General features: G+C 40.0%; 1 protein-coding gene across 4 annotated transcripts in view; it reads right to left on the bottom strand.

Moving 5' to 3' along the window:
• The window catches only part of LOC149205084 (formin-like protein 3), an 83,073-nt gene that overhangs the window by 37,714 nt on the left and 24,994 nt on the right, over nt 1–20,365 (bottom strand). For all 4 annotated transcript variants that reach the window (XM_089394889.1, XM_089394890.1, XM_089394892.1 and 1 more), the window contains exons 9-14: nt 14,326–14,424; nt 9,040–9,081; nt 8,839–8,919; nt 8,694–8,744; nt 8,487–8,568; nt 8,288–8,382 (exon numbers count right to left, since the gene is read on the bottom strand). In XM_089394889.1, coding sequence (XP_089251015.1) covers nt 8,288–8,382; nt 8,487–8,568; nt 8,694–8,744; nt 8,839–8,919; nt 9,040–9,081; nt 14,326–14,424 — 450 coding nt within the window. The remainder of the gene's footprint in view (nt 1–8,287; nt 8,383–8,486; nt 8,569–8,693; nt 8,745–8,838; nt 8,920–9,039; nt 9,082–14,325; nt 14,425–20,365) is intronic.

Consider the following 20,365-nt stretch of genomic DNA (forward strand, 5'->3'; position numbering starts at 1 on the left):
TTCACAAACAACAGTTTTATCTTTACTACAGCAGTGCTATTTTTCAGTTTTAGGACAGCAGGATGTCATTGGGATTGAGGGTGGAGGATAGGCTGGATGGGCATACAAATTACAGCATTTTGAAGGAGAGAATGCAGAGTATCATTGAGGAGGTAGAAGTCTGGGACATCATGGTGCATAGCACACAGAACCCTGTTGTTGTGCTCACTGATGCTACTCAGTTGGCTGAGTATAATAAAAAGAACAACAAGGGAAAGAGACCGATTCTAGACGAAGTCAAAGACCATTGCATTCCTCATGTGAGCGGAAAGAGAAATACCCATGAGATGTGGACAGCATTGTCCAATCTCTACCAGAGTACCAATGAGAACCGAAAAATGGTCACAAAGATTACTAATGTGAGAGATGAGTTGACAGCAGTTGGAGAGAACATTCCACCCACTAAGTTGGTGCAGATTGCAGTGAATGGCCTCCCCCGTTCATGGATGAACTTTGCTGATGGGGTTTGTGCACGTGAGACCCTTCCCACATGGGAGAGGTTTTGGGATGATTGCATTCAGACAGAGATCAGGAAAGGTCAGCTTGGGGCAGCGAAGCCAGTTGAGCAGGATGAGGATGTAGCACTGTCGGCAGGAGGCACGATAGGCAAAGGGAAGAAACAGGCTTCCACAAGCAATGGTGGGGGCAAAGGCAAAGGTAAAGGTAAACAGGATAACACACAGAAGGACTATTCCAAGTTGAAGTGTTGGAATTGTCAAAAGATGGGACACTATGCAGTTGTTTGTCCGGAGAAGAAGAAGAAGAAGGGAAAGAACCAGAGCATGGCAGCTTCAGCAGAGGTTGAGGACTTTGCAGATCGTTTTGACCGGGAGTTTGCGTTCACTGCGTGTAAGTCCTCTAGTGCAGGATCACCTGCCACACAGGTTCAAAGGGAGCATGCTTTTCCCTCGATTGGCGGAGCATCTTCGGGTATCTGGTATGTGGACAGTGGGACTTCACGTCACATGACAGAGTCCGTGAGTACTTCTCAGAGCTTTCAGAGAGTGGCACTGATATAGAGGTAGTACTCGATGATGACAGAGTTGTTAGAGCAGTCGGTGTGGGGACACTGACATTTCAGAGGGAGTCCAAACCTCCCTTGAAGGTGTCAGATGTTGTTTATGTGCCAGGGATGAGGAAGAACCTCATATCTGTCTCAGCTTTGGAGGACAGAGGATATGAGGTACTGTTCAGGGGAGGACAGGTGTTGATGTATCCCAGGGGCACTCCAGCTGATTCGGCTAGAGTGATAGGTGTACGCCATGCAAAGGTGTACAAGTTTGCATTCCAGCCCCTTTTGGCATTGAGCAGTAGTACCGACAGTAGAGCTAGCAATTCTGAGCTGTGTGAGATTTGGCACCGCAGGATGGGGCATATGTATCATGGAGCCTTGAGGACCTTGCGGGAGATCACTACAGGTATGCCAGATTTCAGTACTGATCACTTTGATACTTGCAGAGGATGTGCGATGGGCAAGTTTGCCAAATCCCCTTTTCCCACCAGTGACAGCAGAGCAACTAGGATACTTGATTTGATTCATTCCGATGTGAGCGGTCGGATGTCTCATGTTTCCTTGAGTGGATATGAGTACTATGTTTTATTTATTGATGATCACTTCAGGAAGACCTGGATTTATTTCTTGAAGACCAAGAGTGAGGTCTTCAAGCGGTTTCAGGAGTTTAGAGCTCTTGTGGAGACACAGACAGGTCGAAAGATCAAGTCCCTGAGGTCAGACAATGGGGGAGAGTACACCCTTGGAGAGTTTGTTGACTATTGTGCGGAGGCAGGCATTAGGAGGGAGTTCATTGTTCCTTACAACCCCCAGCAGAACGGGGTTGCAGAGAGGAAGAACAGATCCATCGTAGGGGCTGCCAAAGCCATGTTACATGATCAGGGGTTGCCATTGTTCTTGTGGGCAGAGGCCTGCAACACAGCTGTTTATTTGCAGAACAGGATTTCGCATCGTGCCTTGGGGCACATGACTCCGGAGGAGGCTTTTTCTGGGAAGAAGTCTGATATTGGTCATCTTCGTATCTTTGGGTGCATTATATACTCCTACATACCCAAGGAGAAGAGGACCAAACTAGAGCCCACCGCAGAGAAGGGTATCTTTGTGTGCTACAGTGAGACCTCAAAGGCCTTTCGGATTTACATTCCTACACAGAGGAAAGTTGTTGTCAGGCAGGATGTGAAGTTTGAAGAGGACAAGGCCTTTAGGAGGTCACGAGAGTTAGAGTATCTGGATCAGCCAGACCCTCAGCAGCAGTTGAGTCAGTCGCAAGGATCGAGTGGGCAGGGATCAGGAGGATCCGGAGGTACATATATGAGGATGTCATGTCCGTCAGTGAGTAGTGGCTCACCGAGCAAGAGGGGCGGTGCTCCGGGCAGCATGCAGAGCAGTTCACTAAGGAGTCCACTGATGGACAGTTCACACGGTACCTCAGCTTCTACAAGTTCAGGTGCAGGCAGGAGGACAGCAGACAGACAGTCAGGAGTTCAGGCTCCTGATGATGATGAGGAGGAGGAGTTTCATTCTCCTATGGGAGAAGTGCGCTCAGGGAAGAGGAAGCCCAAGTGGCTTTTAGGCACCTTGAGAGATGCCACATCTGTTGCTGAGCCTAAGAGGCCGGTCAAAGAGAGTAGACCACCTGAGAGGTTTTGTAGCTATATGGCAATGGTTACCAGCATCCTTGACTCTGAGCCTTCTAGCTATGAGGAGGCAGCTAGCCAGCAGGTCTGGAGAGAAGCCATGCAGGAGGAGTATTCTTCTATCATGAAGAATGATGTTTGGGAGGTGGTGGCGAAGCCTGAGGGCAAATCCGTGGTTACTTCCAGATGGCTTTACAAGGTAAAGCATGTTGCAGATGGCAGCATTGAGAAATTCAAAGCAAGGTTTGTGGCTAGAGGGTTCTCCCAGGTAGAGGGAGTTGATTATGAGGAGACCTTCGCTCCTGTGGCTCGATATACTTCGATCCGCTCCATTATATCAATAGCAGCAGAGATGGGTTGGAAGATCCACCAGATGGATGTGAAGACTGCATTTCTCAATGGCTTCATACAGGAAGAGGTGTACATTGAGCAGCCACAGGGCTTTGAGGTGCATGGGAAGGAGTCCCATGTGTGCAGACTGAAGAAGGCCCTTTATGGCCTGAAGCAAGCTCCCAGAGCTTGGTACTCCAGGATAGATACATACTTGCAGGGGATGGGTTTCACAAAGAGTGAGGCAGATCCGAACCTTTACTTTATTGTGATAGGTGAGGAGCCTCTCATTGTGGTGTTGTATGTGGATGACTTGGTCATTCCAGGTGCAGAGAGACTCATAGAGCACTGCAAGAGAGATCTTGCAGCGGAGTTTGAGATGAAGGAAATCAGCTTGATGCATTACTTTTTGGGTTTGGAGGTGTGGCAGGAGGAGGGGCATTTCTTCCTAGGGCAAGGGAAGTATATTGTGGACATCCTTGGCAGATTCCACATGTAGGATTGTAAACCCATGTCGACACCGATGATCACCAACTGGAAGAAGCTTCATGCTTTGGATTCCGAGTTGGTGGATCCCACATTGTACAGGCAGCTGATTGGTTCCTTGATGTATTTGGCCAACACTAGACAAGATATTTGTTTTGCAGTCAACACGGTGAGTCAGTTTATGTGTGAGCCTAGGAAGGTTCACTGGGTGGCTGCAAAACACATTTTGCGGTACTTGCAGGGGACAGTGGATTATGGTCTGGACTACAGGCAGGGGGATGGAGTGAGATTGGCAGGTTATACTGATTCTGATTGGGCAGGTTGTGCTTCTGATAGGAAGAGCACTTCAGGGTGTTGTTTTGGGTTGGGTTTAGCAGTAGTGTCATGGTTCAGCCGAAAGCAGCAGTCAGTAGCATTGAGTTCAGTGGAAGCAGAGTATATGGCAGCCAATCTAGGTAGTTGTGAGGCCATCTGGCTTCACAAGATGTTGTTTGGAATAACTTTGGATTATTTGGTCAGTCGTTGGGACCTTCAGTGATTTACTGTGATAATTAGAGTTGCATTAAACTCACAGAGAATCCAGTATTTCATGACAGGTCAAAGCATATCGAGATCAAATATCATTTCATCAGAGACTGTGTTCAGAAGGGCGTTGTGAAGCTTGAGTATATTCCCACTGATGAGCAAGTTGCAGATATTCTTACCAAAGCCTTACCACGAGGCAAGCATGACTACTTCAGAGACAAGATGGGTGTGGTGAGGAACACCTTCCTCAGTAAGAGGGAGTGTTGAAATTTGGTACCGGAGGACAGGTGGTTCCCTAAGGGCTTTGATCTTTGGCCTAGGGAAAAGTGTCCAAAAGAATTTAATTTTTCTCCTAAAGTGACTTTATAAAAATAATCTAATTTAAAGTGACTTTAAGTGATAAAGTTACTAAAGTCTAATTTTAAAGTGACTTTATTAAAGTCAATGTAAAATTAGAAAGGAAAAATGACTTTGGAAATAAATGACTAAGTGGGTCTTTATTAAAGTGGGGTGAATCAAAAAAATAGAAAGTGAGATTTAAATGAGCATTTAATCTCAATCCTAGATCTCAATCTATTTCAGCCATTGGATTTAGGGATCACCCAAAAGTCACTTAGGGTTAGATTAAAGGAGGAAAAGGAGGAAAAGGTCATTAATTCTTCCATGAGCAGATTGAGAGAAGAAGAGAAAGAGAGCCAGGGAGATTTCTGGACAGTGAGGATAAGGAGGTTGCAAGTCCGTACAGCAGAGTTTCAGCAGCGGAGTTTCAGCAGGGCAGAGTTTCAGCAAGGCGGAGTTTCAACAAGTCTGTACAGCGGAGTTTCAACAAGGCTGAGTTTTAGCAAGTCTGTACAGCGGAGTTTCAACAGGGCGGAGTTTCAGTAAGGCTGAGTTTCAGCAAGTCTGTACAGCGGACTTTCAGCAAGGCGGAGTTTCAGCAAGGCTGAGATAAGTTGTAAAAGTTTGCTTACTGATTTTTGCTAAATATTTCTCTTACTATAAAAAGCATTTTCCAGAAATAAAAGAAGCTTTCGAACTGGTTTTCCCCAAGAATTGTAGGGGGTTTTTTCCAGGGCCACCTTGACCAAAAATCACTGTGTTTAAATGTGTTGAATGGCTGTTTGTATGTGCTGATATTTATTTCTGCATTTTCCAGCATTCTGTAAAATTTCCAGAATTTGTGTTTTCAGCAAAATTTATTTTCCAGTTGTTGAATGTATGGATATGGGAAAGGGCATTTAACTATTTTGAAGAAATAAGGTGAAACTGAAAACCGGGTGGGAAATGAGAAATTTTTACATGAAAAATTTGTGCCAACTGCCTTGCCTTGTCATCGCCCCACCCCAATCTCGGGTATGTTCCCCACAAAAACCAATGGTTAATTCGAAGCGATTGAGCCAGTTCCAAATGTCTTTATCCCAGTCAAACTCCCTTCCTTACTTACTTCCCCTCCTACCTAAGTTTCCAACACTTCGCACCAAATTGAGCTAGACAACAACCTTCTTGGTCGGGCGGCATTGTCGACATTTGTTGCCCTGGTGTATATTTCAAAGTACATTTTTGTTGGATCTGTCACCCATACATTATTCATGGCCCCGACTATTGACGAATGATCAGATAGGTCGTCTTCACGTAGTGCCTCATGCCTCAGATGGATGGGTAATGTATGGCCGATTATCCCTATGGTTACCACCTGTGACTAACCCCCCCAACAACCTGGAGTGTTCTCATACAACCTACCCACCTACAGACTTCGACCAGCTCTATACCACTTATCTAAATGAATCGCTTAGGAGGGAGGTACATACTGCTATAGAACTTATCTTATATTATCTTATCAGCGCCGGATCACCTTACCCTCACTATACTACTACTAAACATAATGACTTCTCTTGTAGGGATGGGATAAACCTCACCGCTGCACACCTCCTTCTGCTGCCACCTGCCTTATAGGAGAGGAAGGAACAAAGTGAAATGCCGGAAATCCGCAACTGGCGTAAGCGTTCAAAGGTCAAGGGTCGTAAGTAACAATTTAGTAGAATTGGTCTAATTTCCAGGGAGGGTATCCATTTGGTAAAAGGTGAAAGAGGCAAGCTATAGGGATCAAGCGTTGTGATTTCTTTGCAACCAAAACAAATAGTGATAAGGGTTCAATGTTAGGATATTTCAACACATAGGTGATAGTTAAGTACAACTTGGTCTAGTATAGAGTTAGTTATAGAGTTAGGTAAAGTGTGTTTCTTTACCTGGTACATTTTGTAACTTACAATCCGACGGTCACGATATGTAGTGATCCGACGATTCATTCTCTCCTCGGTATTACCGACACTTGATCCGTGGCTTAACACCCGATTGGTCCATGATTTCTATTTAAAGCGCATGGAGGGTCATTTGTAGGGTAATCCATCTATGAGAGAAGCATATGTAAATTTTCATTCTTTTATTAATAAATTGCCTGAAGTGGCCGTGTTGGCTCAGGCCGTGGACTGTTTCCCTCTTTGAGGGTTTTAACCACGTCAAAATACTGGTGCATTGATCTGTGATCTGTTTGTGAGCGGTGTCCTTTGGTGTTCTGTCTGAGGAACTTACCCTGTAAATTCCTACACTCTTTGTAGGGACGGGATAAACCTCACCGCTGCACACCTCCTTCTACTGCCACCTGCCTTATAGGAGAGGAAGGAACAAAGTGAAATGCCGGAAATCCGCAACTGGCGTAAGCGCTCAAAGGTCAAGGGTCGTAAGTAACAATTTAGTAGAATTGGTCTAATTTCCAGGGAGGGTATCCATTTGGTGAAAGAGGCAAGCTATAGGGATCAGGCGTTGTGATTTCTTTGCAACCAAAAGAAATAGTGATAAGGGTTCAATGTTATTTCTATCCTTCCTTTTAATCTAAAGGTCCAGTAGGATTGGTTGAATTTCCAAACGATTCAGTAGTGGGCTCGTAAGGAAGTAGGGAAAAGGGTTGGGCTTATAGTGTTGTAAATGTGTGTAAGTTAGGTGTAGAAGCAAATGAATCAATGCCAGCCGTGCTAATAGAATTGCTTATAATAATGTCAAATTAGAGCGTTTTGTGTAATGGGTATCAAGTTGATTTGTTGTTTTATCCTGAAAGCTTTTGCAAAAGTGTATGAATTCCCGATCCAGTAATAGGTGTGGTAACTTACCTTCTCTATGAGCATATGCATTTTCTTGTTTCCCACCTCCCTTCCCTAGCCCCGTTCACTCATTGCACGAAATTCACTTACTGCACATTCCTTCGTTAACTACACGCACCCCATTCATTGCTGGTTTATAGGGTAAATCTTTTCTAATTCTTGGTCCTGGATCTAATAGCGGGTATTATTATTTCTAAATGTGTACTTCGCCATTATTATTATTTCAAAATATGTACTTTGCCAAAGCCATACGCTAAATTTTGAAATTGTAACACCTAGTGTTTGATTTGCACCCGATGCCTAGTAACTTAGGTTTGAATTAGTATATACTATTATGGGTGTGCCATCATACCACCCTATCTTCATTGTAACATGTATAAAATTTCTCCCAACCACTGAAACCAATGTATTACAAATTAAAAGCAGAATAGAATTCTTACACAGAAAACAAGACAACAAACAAAATTTATTGCTTTGTGATATTTCTGGATATAAACTCTGAAAAATCTTGAAACATCAACCATCCAATGTTTTAGGTGGACACTACACCCATTGTTTAACTATCAATTTTTCTAGTTATTATGAATTTCTCTTGGAATTCTAACCAAATTCCTAACAACAGCTATGGTAATTCTTTATAAATTCAACTCCACCAGCACTCTCCTGAGATATCTCTCTAAAGCTTCTATTGTCCTTGACAATGGGTGGAGTGTCTACCTCAAACATATCATGTTTCAAGCTTTGGCACAAGTTTATATCCAGAAATATCACAAGCAATATGAATAACTGTGGAAACTTACATTCCCAAAAACAAAAGTTAAACACAACTAAAAGTTTCCCTTCAAACAAAAGAAATTTCAGCCAAAATATTACAGCCCTCTCGCATGCATTTGAAACTTGGCAACCCAAAAACCAAGAATGATGAAATAGTCCCCCACAATACAAGAAAGAATAGGTGGCACAGCCATCACCAAGTCAGCATACATAAGCTATCTAATTTTCCCTTGTGTAACCCTACTTTTTTTCAAAATGACTGTTCGTTGGACCAGCAATACCACCATTGCAGAAGAATAAATAACACAACATGTCAATTGCAACATTACCTTGCACAAATAGTGCATTAAAGTCATTTTATTGTTCCTTGCACGTGTGTCTGTCAGTTTAAGAAGGCTATCAAGTTTGAATCCAATTGCCGAACCTACAAACATTCGAAACAAGAACATTGTCACAATGGTTTATACATTTCATTGATTCAAATTTTATCCTTAAACACTTCTAATGCATAAAACTGTTGGCAATTACCGCGTGCTGTTCCCTGATTCAATGCATTTCCCAGTGAAAGAATCGTTTGCATGATTCTGCGTAGCTTGACTGATGCTCTAATCTGGTTGAGTTCAAAAAAGAATAGAATCAGCCCGTTGTAATGATTTCAGTTTCATACTACAATCATCAAAACAAATCTTAATCATAGCTGAAAACAAGTAAAGCTTTCTTTCAAGCCAAATATACCTCTTTAGAAGAGTTATTAATAATTACTAAGCTAGAACGCAATTCTGCAACCTGCAAAAATGAAAATAGCTTAAGGCAAGTTATCGAAAAAAATGCAGAATTCACAAAATATCAGGACAAAAAATAGCATAAAACACAAGAGTACCTGGGTAGAGAATGTAATCTTGAACGAAAAGACTCTCAACTTCGATTCCACCCTTGGTACCTTCATCAATTCCAGGAAAAACTGCAAATATATGTTCGCCAGCATAACTTATCACATCAAGACGCAAATGCCAAAACTAAGAACTGAAATAAACAGACAATGACTCTTCACTTCTCTTCAAAGGATAATTAAATGCAATACCTGCTCACATCTTCCCAACAGTTCCTTGTCACCTGAATAATTCTGAATCACAGAAATAACAGCCCTGGTTAGTTTGAATCTAGACCATATCCCTCCTTGTGCATAGTCTAACAAGACAGTCATTAATGCTTCAGCTGTGCTTATTAGTCTATGAACCACTGTGATTATTAGTCTATGAACCAGCGCTATATTTGTATCTAGACATCCTAACAGAGAACTAGGGCAAAAAATGTGCTGCTCCACTACAGAAGATAATACGATACCATAATTTTAAAAATGTCCAATAAATGGCCACAAAAGTAGGTCAATGGGACTATAATATACATCCAATGTGGGATGTGAAAGCAACTCTTACATCAATACTGAAAGCAATAAAAAGAAAGTGAAAAGACTGCAGCATACATAATTGTCTAAGTAAATGAATCAATAAATCTAACCAAAAGATAAAACAATGGCATAAGTGCAGTTATAAAATAAACAGGCCCAAGACTGGAGATCTTGGTGCCACGCGAGCGCACGCGAGAGAGAGAGAGACTAATCACGATGACTGTGGGTGAGGGGGGAGACTAAGGTACTAAGGGGCAGATGCAATGGAGGATCATGTCTCCCAGGGAGTGGCCAGGCTGAGGGAATACAATGATACAGTGCTGGGAGGGCATAGGAATGAGGAAGCCCTGCTCTCCTACCATCAAAAGCTGAAGAAAAGAAACTCAAGATAGAACCCTGACTGCTAGGCAGAATCAAGGGGTCAGTCTAACAGGCAAGAGATGCCTTACTCTGTACCCATCTTGAGCTGATCCGTCAGACACTCTGATGATGCATGATCTGTGGCCTAGTAGTACAGCAATTCGATACTGGCCTTGAAGCTGTGCAGAAACTGTAGAAGACTACATAGTACAATGTATACTTTTGCATCTTATATTTTCTGATCTTGTAAGAGGTAGAAACGATCGGTTAAAAGCTCCCCCAGCTGTTCTTTGCTTTCCAGAATGACATCGCGACACAGAATTTCACCCATTATCCTTATTCTGTACCCATCTGGAGATGATCCATCAGTCACTCTGATAATACATGATCTGTGGCCTAGTATGGCAATTCCATACTGGCCTCAAAGCTGTGCAGAAGCTGTACAAGATATGAATACTTTTGCACCTTATATTTTCAGATCTTCTTGCAAGAGGTAGAAACAATTAGTTAAAAGCTCCCCCAGCTGCTCTTTGCTTTCCAGGACAACCTCATGACGCAGGGGATTTCTCCTATTATCTTGTGACACCCCGGTTTTAATCTTTATTTCGCTAAATTTTTGCAATTAGAGACTTATAATGTTGGGGTGCCAGCATTGATGCTATGAGTTAAAACCAATGTTGCAGTAATCGTTATTGGGATAATAACAGCGATGGAAAAAATAGGAAAAAATCGTAAAAATCGGGAAATAATCAGGGAAAAATCATAAAATACAAAAATATTCATTTTTTCAATTTTTTTAATATCTAAAGCATCTACAACATAAAATAAATACATTGACACATAAATATGATAAAAGAACTAATGTATAAGACATGTAATATCATTGCTACATCACACATAACAGTGAATCATGTCCTGAATAGTCAGTCCTGACTCCTGAGTCCCATCTCAGCCTCAAAATATCAACAAAAAATATAATAATGTATCTCATATCATGAGTCATAATGTCGTATACATTGAAATGAACCAAATAACTAATACCACTGATTTCCTCTGCCCCTCTTGCAAGAAAATGTAATAGCTTTCCCTCTAGATGTATATGTCGGTGGAGTTGGCAGTGGACTCTGCTGTGCTCTAGAAGTTGAAGAACTAGTTGCTACAGGAGGTAGACCACATCCTCTACTGGTGACAGGGGTAGCCTGGGTAGGTTGTGTCACCTTCTCCTCCTATTGCTCCTCCTCCTCATCAAAAAATCGTGATTTTTTTCGTAGAAATCACGATTATTTCAAATTTTCGTATTTTTTTGTGATTTTTTGCGAAAATTAAAAAACAAAAAATAAATAAATAAAAATAATAAATAAATTAAGTAAAAATCGGGCGATAATATTGCCAAACTCAAAAAAATCGCAATTTTCTGATATTACCGCGATTTTCGCTACACTGCTTAAATCTTTATTATGAGATGTAATGTTTTATTTTACCAATAAAATATGCTAGAACTGAAGGAAGGGGGGACAACCAACAGATTATGATGCCCTGAGAGGAAAATGCATATCTTAAATTAATAATTCCTTTAATGTGATGGTTGGGAAGATGAAGGGTCAAGGTGTGTTTATAAAAATCAATGAGAAAAGCCATTGAAGAGTTTTTTATATTTGTCATTTTGTTCTAAGCATTACTCCATTATTCTGATCATATACTCATTTTTTCCCTCTCTCATTCAAAAATTCAAATTGGCATGAGAATTGGTGACAGCATGTGTAACAGAAATTGAATAAGTTGTAGTATTTTTCCCTGGGATTGGATGGCTCTGAAGACTAGGAGTTGTCTTGTTTGTGTGGCATAGAGGGCACTGAACAAGGGAGGGTCTAGGGACTGCAGAGATCAGAGAGGGACTCCCTTGTGCTGTACGGACCTGCATTGTCATTTGTGAATGTTTATGAGCCTGGTCAAGGAATGGAAAAACTGAACACTGAGATCTTTTTCTGTGTGGAGAGTGGCTTTCACTTTTTGTGTGGAGAGTGGCCTTCACTATAAGAAAGTCTACAGCATAGCTGAACCTATGGTTGGGTGGAGAGTGGATCACCCTTCTTCAGTTCTAGATTGCAAAATATTTGACTCAAGATAAGTATCTCTTATGCATGGTTATTTAATTGCTTTTCTCAGCAAGTTTATATGTAAATGCATTTACTGTTCAGCAAATTTATCATGGTTGTAGTTGTTATATTATTTGGCTATAGCTTTTCATATGTATTAAATTTTGTAACAACACTGCTTGAGGAAGATAGGCTTCCTAAATTGTTCTTTAAACAAGTCATGTCGACATTTCTGCTATAAATTTTCTTCTAGGAGGTTCCAAAAGCTGAAATTTGGACAATAGTGAGGGGAAATCCCATTGATCCCCTCATCCAATTTTCAGATCTTGGGTCGTGAAATTTTAGGAAATATGATTAGAGGAAGTAGGTCTTCTTAAATGCATTTTTAAACAGGTCATGTTGGCATTTCTGCTATAACTTTTCTTCAAGAATGTTTCAAAAGTTAAAACATGGACTATAGTGAGGGGCAATCTCATTGATCCTCTAGTCCAATTTTCAGATCTTGAGTCACGAAATATAGAAAATATGATCAAAGGAAGATAGCTTCCTAACTGAATATTTAAACAGGTGATGTTGGCATTTCTGCTATAACTTTTCTTCTAGGAGGTTCCATAAGCTTAAACTTGGACCATAGTGAGAGAAAATCCAACTGATTACCTAGTCCAACTTTTAGATCTTGGATCACAATATTTTAAGACATATGATCACAAGAAGTTGAGCTTCTTGGATGCTCCTAAAATCATGCATCAAACAGGTCATGTTGGAATTTCTGCTATAACTTTTCATCTAGGAGGTTCCAGAGGTTGAAACTTGGACCATAGTGAGGGGAATCGAAACTGATCATATGGTTCAATTTTCAGAACTTAGACTATTATAATTTAGGAAATATGCCCTGAGGCAGTTGCTATATTAGTTTGCTTGCAAATGTTTACAGAAATGTCTAAATGGTTTAATAATTTATTGCATATGAACTGTTAGATGAAATACCCCAGCAAAAATGGTGTTTTGTGGATGGGGATAGTATTGTTGTATGATAGCACTGTTGTAGTTGATCTATGCCTATTTGCATGCACATTATTTGAAGAAATGTGTTAAAGGTGTTTTATTGCAATTTGCATTCAAACTTATTTAATAAAATACCTAAAAGACAAAGATCAAAAGTTGCTTAATTGAGTGGTATATTTCAGTTAGTATGTTACAAGTGGAATCAGAGCAATGTTTCTTATTTGATTTCATACAAAATGTTCAAAAAAATGTCTCCAAGAAAAAGACTACTTAATTGGTTGTATACAAAGTACTTGAAGAAAGGTTTACATGTAAAATGTTTGACAAAATGTATAAGAGATGAAAATCAAGTTTTTGCAAGTGTGGTTAGGTTAAATTTAGTAGGGGTATGTGACATATCCTGAGAAGGAACCTTTGAAAGTATACATGCTGTTTTTCTTATGACAAACAACTTGACAATGAGCATTCCCCTTCTTAGTATCAATGAGAAACAGCTTACCAGGACAGCAAGGCAAGCAGGAATAGAGCCCTATGGTGCATGTGTTGGTCGAATTTGATGGCTCTCTGCATTAAAGTGGGCGGCATTAACACAGATGAGGAGGTTCATAGCTTCCCATGATTGAAAAAAAGCATTTCCCCTAAGCAAGAAAACAAATACAGACCACTCCAAAATTTCTTCATATTTGTTTACAGGTTTGTGAAGTGCAAGACACTTTTACAGATTATGCAGGTATCCAGTCAACCTGATGGAGCTGCCTTTTTCTGGTTTTAAGACTAAATCTCCTAACTTCATTCTATATTCAAGGGATGTTTTGGTATATGATATCCCATGTAATAATCTATTTAGACAGCATTTATACAGAACTCTCAAAAACAGTGGAAACTAACGAGTAGATGCTAGCAATTATTGTAACTAAAGCTCTGCAGTATAAGAGATTTCGTTGATCAGAGCTAGCTGGCTTCCAATGCCAACAATTTTCTGCTCCTGTACTTAATCACGTTCCATATTGGACAAAATGTCATCTTCCAATTTCTTGCATCTATGAGGAGAATCAGCTCCCCGTTCTTCTATCCTTAGTCTGGCTTTGGCTTGGAATAGTTAAAAAGGTTCCTGGATCAAACTGAAATTTTGCTGCAAATAGTAGCCTGTTGCGGGGTAGAGTGGTAAAACAGAACCTTGTATCAATTAAAATGCAGGTGTATCAATGCAGAAAGAAAAAATATTTATGTTTGAAAAATACAAAAAAATGGAATAAAAAATTCATATAGCTGACAAGCACTGTGGTGAATGGATTAAAGTTTTTGAATATAACACAATATTGCTAGCATGTTTATTCCCTTGTCGAACCAAAATAAGCTGGCATCTTCTTCACGTTAACAAAAACAGCATTAAAAGGTATCAACTAAAAATGATATATGAAAGCTATATTTGAAGCGTAAATATAACTGAAAAGAAAAGGCAAGCTCACATAGAAAATGTTTATTAACCACGTTTTACCTTCAACATCTCCATTTCTTCTTTAGTGGGGCTGAACTTTATAAGGTTCTCAACTTGGTCAACATCTAAAGTAGAACTATCCAAAGCCAAGATTGCAGTCTGTTATCCATAGAAACAAAGAAAAAATTAATGCATCATAGCATTTTTATTTTCATGTTCGTCATTCAGCACAGTACTAAGAGTTTCACAACTAAACAGTAAACATCAGAAAAATTTATAAATCACAGCATTGTATTTTCATGTTTGTCATTCAGCAGAACATTCAGGGATTCACAACTCAACAATAAACATTGGGAAAAAAAATATAAAATATGCACACACTCGAAACAAAAAAATTGCAGAGAGAAGATTGATGTTTGATGTTATTATCCCATGTGTGTTAGAATAAAAAAGAAATGTCTGGTGAGTGAGATGGACATCCGTGGCAGCCAACATTATGTAACTAAAAAACAAGTGACTTGATTAATTTCTTAAGTCACTTTATTTGACCACTAGCTCAAGAGTACTATAATATATGAAGTACATTGACCATCATACTACATATACTCTACTCCCCAGATGGTCATATGTGAATCTTTACAAACTTATATGCACCAAGACTCTTGGTAAAAATATTTGCAGTTTGCTCCTGTATTGCACAATATTGCAGCTCTACAAGATAATACATGACTGATCCAAGGGTGGTCTTCGTTTGTGGGAACTCAGCCAAAGTCAATAGATCTTTGCATCCCATCATAGCTTATAGGAGACACCTACTCAAAGATGCTCATGGCCTCTTGCTTCTTAATGGTCTCTTCTACTTGCTGGGCTCCAACAAGTACACTTGCTTCCCTCATAGTAGGGGCACTAATGTAGTGACTATGTCTTAGTCAACCAAGCTCCTCTTCCACACATCTGAGATTCCATATTTCCCCCTCTCTATTACCAGCCATGCATACATTGCATTTACCCTCTTCAATTTCCCCACCATCACCACAATCCTAAATGACTTCTCACATACTACGATCCACTTCAAAACTAAGTATGTTGATGCCTATACCCTCCGACTCTCCTATTTAATTTCATACATTGCCCAGTTTTCTTCCCTTGTTGTCAAAGCCAAATAAGACCTACCATCCAAGTTGCTTTAGGAGGTCACACTGTATTCCTGTCCCTAGACCATCAATTGCCACACTCATACCTCTTCACCTAGCGTTTTAAATTTTCCCCATGAACTATTGGTAGAATAAAGAGTGTAAACATATGCATAAGCATCTCAGTTGTCCTGACTCCTCACCCACAACCCACCCTCTCTTCTCTGTTAGGAACTTAGGAGAGACCATAGGTGTTTCCTTCAATGCAAGAAACTTGGCTTTCTTTCCACAAGGAGATGTGAGCTCCTTTTCTCCCTTAACCACTCCCCTAAATCTTTTTGGCCTACACTCCTCCCCAGACCATCCACGCTCTCTAAATTGATCATAGCTCCTTGATCCTATATATCACCTCTCTTAATGATGTGACAACTCAATTTGCCATCCAGATACCACCCCATCACTCCTCTTATCATTAATTTATTCTTGCAAGCATCAAGAGAGCAGTTCAATTATGAAAACCAAGGAACCAGTAGACAAGGAAGGTTGTCAAGCTAGATTCTAAAGCACGATGTTTGTTCCCTAGACTTACATTGTTCATTTTTTACTCATGTTGTTTGCACGTGATCCCCTCTTCATGGTCCCAACATATCATTCGCCCCATCCTCAAATCGAGTGATACTTCCTTTTTTGCTTATCTATTTTTCCTTACTAGGCCTATGTAATTGAGCAGTAACTTCCAATCAAGATTTTATTGGTACCAAAATTGTGAAGAGAACACCTTTCAAAGCTTGGCATTACCCCAACAACCCATCCTACAGACAGGACCTTTCACATCCTAGCACAAAGTAAAGTTTAAACCTTGAGGGCCTAAGCCTTGTTGTTTCAAAGCCTGGAATGAAGGACCCCTTAAGGGTCTTGCAACCTTTCAAGGCCTTAATTCTTGAAGTATTCACCCCTCACAACCTTTCAACATCTTTATTGGGACAAAATATTCATACTTGACAACTTGATACCTATTCAGTAGCTAAGCGAAGGAAAAATTATAAGGTGTTGCATTTCTTCCAAGAAGGAAGTATTCTACCCAAAAGCAGCCTGCATGAGCCCAATAAGTAGCCATTCAGGTGAATATTTCTACCTAGTGTTCTCACACATTTTCCACTCACTTATGTACCCTTCCTTCTTCATGATCCTAGCATATCATTCAGCCCATCTCAAAATCAAGTAATACTTCAAATCCTAAAAATTATAGAACTATCAAGAATGGACACGTCTTTGCCAAGCTCTACACCACACAGTACTTAACATGTGGGTTTTTGATCACTTGGAGAGGAGGAACCTCAAAACTATGGAACAAGAGATTTTAACAGAGAATACCAAACTACTGATCATATATTCACTCTTTCATCAATGAAAAGTGATTGAGGTGACCACTACAAAGTACAAACACATATGTTGGTGTACAATCCACAGCCTGAGGTTTGCACTAATGTGGGCCTTCTCAACCCATCTCAACAAATTATACAACCCATCTCAACAAATTATACATAAATCCCTCTCTGTACTCAAGTGTTAGTGATTTCAAATGAATTTTCGACAAATCTCTTCTAAAATGTATCTCCTCGACAACCACATAATTGGAAACCCCTTTCCCAAACTCTGCACAATGGTGCTTAGCATGTGGTTTTTTTATCACTTGGAGAGGAAGAACCTCAGAACAAAAGGGAAAGTAATTTTTAAATGATAATACAAAATCACTGATCATACTTTCACTTTTGTGGTATCATTAGAAAGGCCAAACAATGCTCTTTTAAGGCCCTTTTTTTGTTTTGCTGACTTAAAGAAGGCCTTTGACTATGTTCAAAGGGAGTTGCTTTTCTAAACAATACATGATATCGGTATCATTGAGACTCTTAAAGCTACTATTATGAGACTATGAGCTAATCATCAATTAACTTTGCACTCATAAATTTTCTAATTTTATTCAAAGCACCATAAAGATTAAAGTAGAGTTGTCCCCTTTATCTAATCTAAAATAGGACTTGAGTCTTTCCACAAAGAACAATACCATGAGGAAGATGGTTATCTTCCACTTGTCAATGATTCCAATCCTTCTGATCCTTCACGCCTCCTCACTTGAGAAGCTTTAGAGGGATTCCGCATCTAGACTCTATGACCATAACCATATGGTGGTGAATAGTAGCAAAACTAAGGTTATGGTCTTTAATGTGCCCAAGAATTCCCTAGTGAATTACTATTTTATCTTCAAAGGTAGTGAGATTGAGATAACCACTACAAAAACATATTTGGGTGAACAATCCACAGGCCCAAGGTTTGGAATAAGGCAAGACTTCTCACCTCGTCATAGTAAGGAGTGCAAATCCCTCTCATTGCTCGAGCACCAATGCAATTAGATACATTTTCGTAATGTATCTCCTCAACTCAAGTATCATGCCCGCTATTTATGGCTCGATATCATGGGCATAGTTTTTTCCACATAAATGTGCTAAGGCTGGGAGAGTCTTGTTACCCCACAAAAATGGGTAACCCTATAGGAGAAAACTTTTCTCCTATCTTGGACAACTACCCTACCAGCAACTGTACACATTGTCCATTGATGATGATATGCCACATTCCTCTGCCATTTGCACGGATCATTCACCTCTCACCATCTAGCATTCCTCTTGAAAGAAGTTGGGCTACCACTCAGCAGGTACGTTAATCATTTTTGCAATCAAGTGCATTTACTTAATGTTATGGAAATTCTAACATGGATAAAGGGGTGATGTGGATGATTCATCGATATTGATTGTAAACTTGTTCTCTCACCTTACCAGACGAGTTTAGTCTTTATCCCTAGTCCAATGGGACCTCCTCTAAGGCTTTAGGGTTATAGGAGGGGCACTAATCAGATGCCAGACCATTCAACTCATCTTTCTTGGCATTGAGGATTCTTGATGATGTACCCAACAAACCTTGCATGCCCCCAAGCTAGCCTTGACACTAATTGATGGGCATACCTTAATCTAGAGCCCAAACGATGATGATCATCACTAGTGACTAGGATGATTAGGGATGGCTTGTAGTACCTGCTCCAACGCAAGAGAGAGAGTACACTATGTTGTCTAGATGGCACTCATGGTGATGATACAAGGCACGCATAATTGGCTTTTGGACACATGGAAATGTTTTGAGGCTTGATTTGAGGACACTCCCTAAAATTGTGGTTGATAAAGATGGTTGCACTTTTGGAGCCCTATTAGCCCTAAAAGGGCATGACATCATGCTTAGAGAGCCATTTTGGCTCACATATGTGGGTAAATAGTGGCATCTTTTATTTTGTTGAGCTATTGGGTTGGCTTGTAACCTATTTACTTTATGTCTACTCAAAATCAAACTTGTTTAAGGGCTTTTAATTAGATTAATTGATGTGATAGACCTATTAAAGAAGGATCACTCCATTGTTATTGTTCATCGTCACATGTGGATTTCGACCTCTTAGAGAGAGCTCGATTCCTTTGCCATTCGCTACTTGTGGAGATGTGATCTTCTGTGTAGCTATTGTTGTTGGAGACTAGTTTATGTATTGGCAAAGTTTTTTGGGGCTGAAAGAAGGCAATTCCTTGGAAAATTTGTGAGCACAATTGCATATCTTTAATGGTTTTTCATGAGATAGATGTTTGCTAAGGTTTTTCTAAATGCATGTTTTTACAAGATTGGAAAATCTTGGTTTATTATTGCAAGTTGAATCTATTTTTCTTGAATTCCCTAGAAGACCTCCTAGAGAGCTTTCTTCTAGATAATTTCTCCACTCATAAAAAGATAGGGTTTTGTAAGTGAAAACTAGGGTTTTCCCCTTTATTCCATATACAGATTTGATATCTTGTAAATTTAGCCCCTAAGACTCCATCAACCAAGTAGGTAAACGCATTGGGATCCTTATGGTGGTCAAAACTCATAAAAGAATTTATTGTATTCTTCCTTTTCTATTTTCCTAGGCTCCTAAAGACAAACCGCTAGGGCTAGGGTGTAAATTAATTGTGCAAAGGACGAAGTACCCTATCAATCCCCATAGGTTATAGTCGTGGATAAAAAGGAAAAACACCAAAATGCCCAATGTCTAGGCAAGTTTTGGGGCAACTGGGCAAAGAAACCCAAATTGGGCGTTTGCAGTGTATTTTACTCAATTAATAAGAAGAGAAACCCCTTTAGGAAATCTATAAATTCAAGAGGATTGAATTCATTTGGATCATGAATTGCATTGGATCATTTATCTATGTTTTTCTTGAGCCTGAGGCTCTGAGGGTTTTAAGACCCCTTTTCCCTATCAATTTCAATGGTGAAAGATTCCACCCTAGTTGATAGAATTATTTCTCTTCTATTTTCTCTACTATGTTTTGGCACAGATTATTCTCTTTGTAGCAGCTCAGATTTGTCCTAGATTACAGGGCAAAAGGATTTGAAGCAATGGTGGTTTGATTAGTCATAAGGTCATGGTCTCTTTGTGGTAATTCGTTGATCAAAGAGCAGTGAAAGTCAACTCTTTCCTGATGGCTACCAAAGACTCTTTTCCACAAGCAATGCGTTACTTCTGTGGGATTTGGAAATTGAATGATCGTGGGAATAAACTCAGGCACCCCATCTATCTATCCATGGAAAACTAGGAAGTAGTTATTCTGGGAATTAGCCTGCGACATATTTACATAGAAGTATGAATAAACAGTGGGTTATTATGAGTTGTGATAGCAATTCCTAGTGCAAGGGTTTGAAGAACGAAACATCCACTGTGACAAGTTCCTTGCGAGTGGAACAGGGGAGGCAAGTGTGATGGTTTATCTTACAAATCAGTGGAGACGATTGTGGTAGTTACATTGCGAGCGGATCAATGAAGTGATCGTGGTAATAGCAATTCAAAAACGGTGTGAGTTTTGGGTGGTAGTGAGCGTAGATTTTTTTTTTACAGCGGCTCT

Source organism: Pinus tabuliformis, chromosome 1_2, assembly GCF_031772625.1.
Source record: "Pinus tabuliformis cultivar Carrire ecotype Pingquan chromosome 1_2, CPIR1, whole genome shotgun sequence".
In the NCBI taxonomy this organism is placed as follows: domain Eukaryota; kingdom Viridiplantae; phylum Streptophyta; class Pinopsida; order Pinales; family Pinaceae; genus Pinus; species Pinus tabuliformis.